This window comes from Phaethon lepturus, unplaced genomic scaffold (assembly GCF_000687285.1).
Source record: "Phaethon lepturus isolate BGI_N335 unplaced genomic scaffold, ASM68728v1 scaffold31584, whole genome shotgun sequence".
NCBI lineage: Eukaryota > Metazoa > Chordata > Aves > Phaethontiformes > Phaethontidae > Phaethon > Phaethon lepturus.
Window position 1 is genome coordinate 1 of NW_010536038.1, and position 4459 is coordinate 4459.

At 46.8% G+C, this 4459-nt stretch overlaps 2 protein-coding genes across 2 annotated transcripts; one reads left to right on the forward strand and one right to left on the reverse strand.

Moving 5' to 3' along the window:
* Nucleotides 1-116: 116 nt before the first annotated feature.
* On the forward strand, nucleotides 117-2796 carry RPS2 (ribosomal protein S2; the record flags this gene model as incomplete). The annotated part of the gene is made up of 6 exons (XM_010286049.1): nucleotides 117-206; nucleotides 645-752; nucleotides 1308-1481; nucleotides 1564-1723; nucleotides 2202-2293; nucleotides 2673-2796. Coding segments are annotated over 6 exons (705 nt in total), but the record flags the coding sequence as incomplete, so codon positions are not given.
* A 569-nt stretch (nucleotides 2797-3365) lies between these two features.
* On the reverse strand, nucleotides 3366-4241 carry NDUFB10 (NADH dehydrogenase (ubiquinone) 1 beta subcomplex, 10, 22kDa; the record flags this gene model as incomplete). Its single annotated transcript, XM_010286050.1, has 3 exons — nucleotides 3366-3466; nucleotides 3621-3760; nucleotides 4103-4241. Coding segments are annotated over 3 exons (380 nt in total), but the record flags the coding sequence as incomplete, so codon positions are not given.
* Nucleotides 4242-4459: the final 218 nt, after the last annotated feature.

Consider the following 4459-nt stretch of genomic DNA (forward strand, 5'->3'; position numbering starts at 1 on the left):
GGGCTGTGTGATGAGGGGCTGCTGTTCTGAGAGCTGGAGTGGAAAGCGAGCCCGTTCCCGTGGGGTGCTGGCAGCTGGTGCTGCCGGTGACCTTTTTCCGCGGATATCTTTCCTAGTGGATTCCTGTCACCAAGCTTGGTCGCCTGGTCAAGGATATGAAGATCAAGTCTCTTGAGGAGATCTATCTTTTTTCACTTCCAATCAAGGTAAGCTTTTGTGAACGTTGAAGTAACATGCAGTAGCATCTTAATCTGAACTGCAGAGTTGGTGGTAGTTGCTGCATTTGCTATTTGGGATGCTCGGGTTAAGTGTGTTTGAGTTAGAGGCATAAAGCAACAGAAGTTGAGGACTGATGTCAATTCTAGTGAAGGGTGGTGGGATTTGTGTGTTACGCTGCCATGTGTGAAGATGGCAGCACGTTGCTCAAGTGTTTGTGTAATAGCTCTGCTCAATGACAATTAACTTACTGTTTTGGACTGCCTAGCAACCTAGAATAAGCTTATGCCTGCAAAATTGAACACCCTTAAGTACCTATTATTTAAAATATATGTGTATAGGGCTGTTGAATTGTAGGAGCCTTCCTAGCTCTGTTGTGTTTGTTTAAAAAGTGTGGCCGTGTGTCATTAAATAACTGACTGTTGCAGGAGTCGGAGATCATCGATTTCTTCCTGGGGTCTTCTCTGAAAGATGAGGTTTTGAAGATCATGCCTGTCCAGAAACAGACTCGTGCTGGTCAGCGTACCAGGTTTAAGGTAGTCTTTTTTCTTTTGTTTTCTCATGTTGAAAACTTCACATGTGTTGTTTGCTGCTTTTTTTGTATCATATCAATAAATTAGTTCAAATACCCTTCTTTTTTTCTGTAGTATCTAGTAGACATTTTGGTATGGGCATCAGCTTGTATAGCTTACAAAGTTTTTGTATTAACTTTAAAACCCTGGTAATATGTTTAAATGTTATCTGAAACAGCCCTAGGGGAAAATTAAGTCGTAATTGTGCAGCAATGTTGGCTTTTCAGGGGCTGTGGCAGAGAGACAAGTCTTAGGTGTGAAGAGGGAATGCTGTTTGGAAACTATTGGGACTTTTGACCGGTATGCAGCAGTAAGCAGGGATTTGAATCCCAGTTCTTCAGCCTTAGCTGTTTGTGACTGAAGGACAAACACTAAGGGGGAAAATGGGCTTCTTGAACTGTTTGCTGCTGAGCGCGCACCTCAGTTACCCTTGGTGAGAGACCCTGATGGACTGTGCTCTGCTGGGGGAGTGTTCCTGCACAGTGCAGCCACCACTAAAAACTTCTCTTTCCGTCCTAGGCTTTTGTAGCTATCGGGGACTACAACGGCCATGTCGGTCTTGGTGTTAAATGCTCTAAAGAAGTTGCCACTGCTATTCGTGGGGCAATCATTCTGGCTAAATTGTCCATCGTACCAGTACGACGAGGCTATTGGGGGAACAAGATTGGCAAGCCCCACACTGTGCCTTGCAAGGTGAGAGTGACTTGCTGGGCCTGGGCTCAGTGATCGGGCTGTAGTGTGCATTTGGGGAGCTGTAACCTTTGTGTTTGCGTAGGTCACTGGCCGGTGTGGATCTGTCCTGGTGCGTCTGATCCCAGCCCCCCGTGGTACAGGGATTGTGTCTGCCCCTGTGCCCAAGAAGCTGCTGATGATGGCTGGTATTGATGACTGTTACACCTCGGCCAGGGGCTGCACTGCCACCCTCGGCAACTTTGGTAAGCTTTAGGTTTTTGTGTTGTACCTTAGCTGTGTCTATTTGCTGGTTTTGTCATTGTCAGGGACACAATACACCCATTTCCATAGTATTTTCTAATCTGTGTTGAATCAAAAGCTTCTAACAGTCAGTTAGGAGCAAAGGCTTCTGCTGATACCTTTTACAGTGCAGGTTAGTCTTCCTGTAGATGATCCTGACGTTCTGTAAAAATTAATTACAATAAATTGTCTTTTTGTATGTGTGTTGGTGGTTAAAAGAAAAAAAGAAATCTCCCAATCTGCGCGATTGCACTTGTTTGAAGTAGTGTAATTGTCGTAAATGGAGAGAGAAAGAAACTTGAGTTTTGGGTGTATATCAGAGAGACCCTGCTGTGGTCTCCCTGTTCCTTCCTAAATTCTACATTTTCGAAGCTGGGTGGGTGTGTACTAGCGAGTGGGTTTCTGTAGCTGTGCTGTGCAATGTTTGATTTCTGTCTGTAGCTAAAGCCACCTTCGATGCCATCTCCAAGACATACAGTTATCTGACTCCTGACCTCTGGAAAGAGACTGTGTTCACCAAGTCTCCTTACCAGGTAAGAGTATGTGTGTGGTTTGCAGCTCAAATCTTACCCTTCCTGCCCTTTAAAGTTCAGATGCTGCACCCAAAAAATTTTCAGTTTAATAATGGAAGAATAGAGTTGCAGTCAGAGCTGACTGCCAGGTAGAGAGTGATTTCCCCCCCCCCCCCAAAAAAAACCCGCCAGTATGCAGTTTTGAGTAATACTTGAAAATGGCTTTTCATGGATAAATGAATTAGGAAGAGGAAAGCTTTGAAAAATTAAGTAAAAATAAGTTGTATCTGAACTACTGCCACCCCAACGTACACATCTTGTTGGAAAGGGATGCAGTGCTGAGAAACCAGTGATTGTGGTTTAAGAAAACAAAACACTATTTTTTTTTTCCTTTTTGCAGGAGTTCACTGATCATCTGGCTAAGACCCACACTAGAGTCTCTGTGCAGAGAACCCAGGCAGCTGCTGTGGCAACAACTTAAGTGGTTTTTGTACAAGACAATAAAGTGATCAGTGAACAAGAAATTGCGATTGGTTTGATGGGATGGTCAATGCGTTGGGCAGATGGATTAAATCTCTGCTGGGGATTTGAGGAGGTTCATGTCTGTGGGCCAGAGCCTGGACATCTGTTAAATGAAATGCTATGTTACATTATACTAATCCTTGTTAATCATGTATTAATCCTAAATGGGGTCTAGAATGAGCTCTGAGGATTATGTGCTGTCCTGCAGCACATAATCTTTACTCTAACCGAGGGAATTCTCTGCCACAGCTGGGCAGAGCAGTATGGGGTGCTTCTGTTGGTTCATGGAGGTGGGGAAATCCCAGCTAAGGCAGCAGCCAGGGCTGCCTGGAGTTGGGGGCTGAGTGTGGTTCAGGGGATGGTAACCATCAGCTGGAATGCAAAGAGGAATGCAGAGCTGAAAAAGGAAGAACTGTTTGCAAATGTCTTCAAAGAACAAGTCTAGATTCTAGTTGTATGGCAGATGTCTGGGCTGCACATTTATTGTAGAGGTCAACAGCATCAGAGTTCAAAGAGGCAACATGCAGTATTCCATACAAGCACCGCACAGGGAGCTGCTAACCATTTAGATCTACTGAGATGCGTTTGCTTGTGCCTTTCTCTCCTCTATCATCCTGTGCTTCTGCTTCATCAGGCACGTCCTTGCATTTCCGTGGACACCAAGATCACCATCTAAAAAGAAAATAAATGTCTGAAGAGTGTGTCTTGGCAGCTAAACAGAAATAAGCCTCTGTTCTGTGTGAAGTCTGGGATGTAGCTTAAGCCCTGCCTTTCCCTGCGTGCTGTCACAGCCACAGCAGAGGTGTGCAGGCTGTTCCGTACTCACATCTGTCCTGGTAGGCCTTGGTGACCTGCACCAGCTGCTCCATCTCCTTGGCACAGTTCTGGAACTGGTTGGGTCCTTCCCTCTGCTTGCATGCACCTAATCTTTCCCGGACTATCTCCACGATTTCCTGATCAACCATCCTGCAGGAAAGATGATGATGAATGCAATCACAGAGAAGAGATGATAGAAAAGCTGAACAAAGGGGCAATGATGCCTTGTGGAAGGTCAGCTGTGCGTATTTACAGGATCCTGGTCTGTCCTGTAGCACTGCTGTGGGAACCAAGTGGTGGAGGAGGGTGTCTCCTAATGCCACCCTGCTTGGCTCAGGAGTTCTGCAGGGGATGGCAGGACTATGAAATGGGTGTTCTGCAATGGAGTGGGCAGGAGGTGCTGCCTCAACACCCCAAAGTCAATGAAAATGCTGCAGTCCCCAGGGCTGACAAATGAGAGCAATGCCTGGGGCAGCCCAGTGACAGCCATACCTGTCCCTCCTCCACTGTGCTTCGGCCTCGAAGAAGCAGAGGTAGTCGCCCTCCAGACACTCGCTCAGGTCAGGCACGCGACGAAACTTCTGGTGGTAATAGTAGAACTTGTTCTTGGCTTGCTGGCGCTCGATCCATTCTGCAGCAACAGTCCTGCAGTCAGACACCCCTGGCCCACAACTAGCAAGTGGGCCCTGTGTCTTGTGGGTGTCAAGCTTGGTGTTCCCTGCCCCTGTGTGCCTGTCCCTGTGTCAGTGTCCCACGTCTCAGTGTATGTGCTGTGTTCTTATCTGTGTCCCGTGTCCCTGTGGTTGTGCCCTTGTGTGTCCCATCTCCCTGTACCCGTCCCGGTAGCCA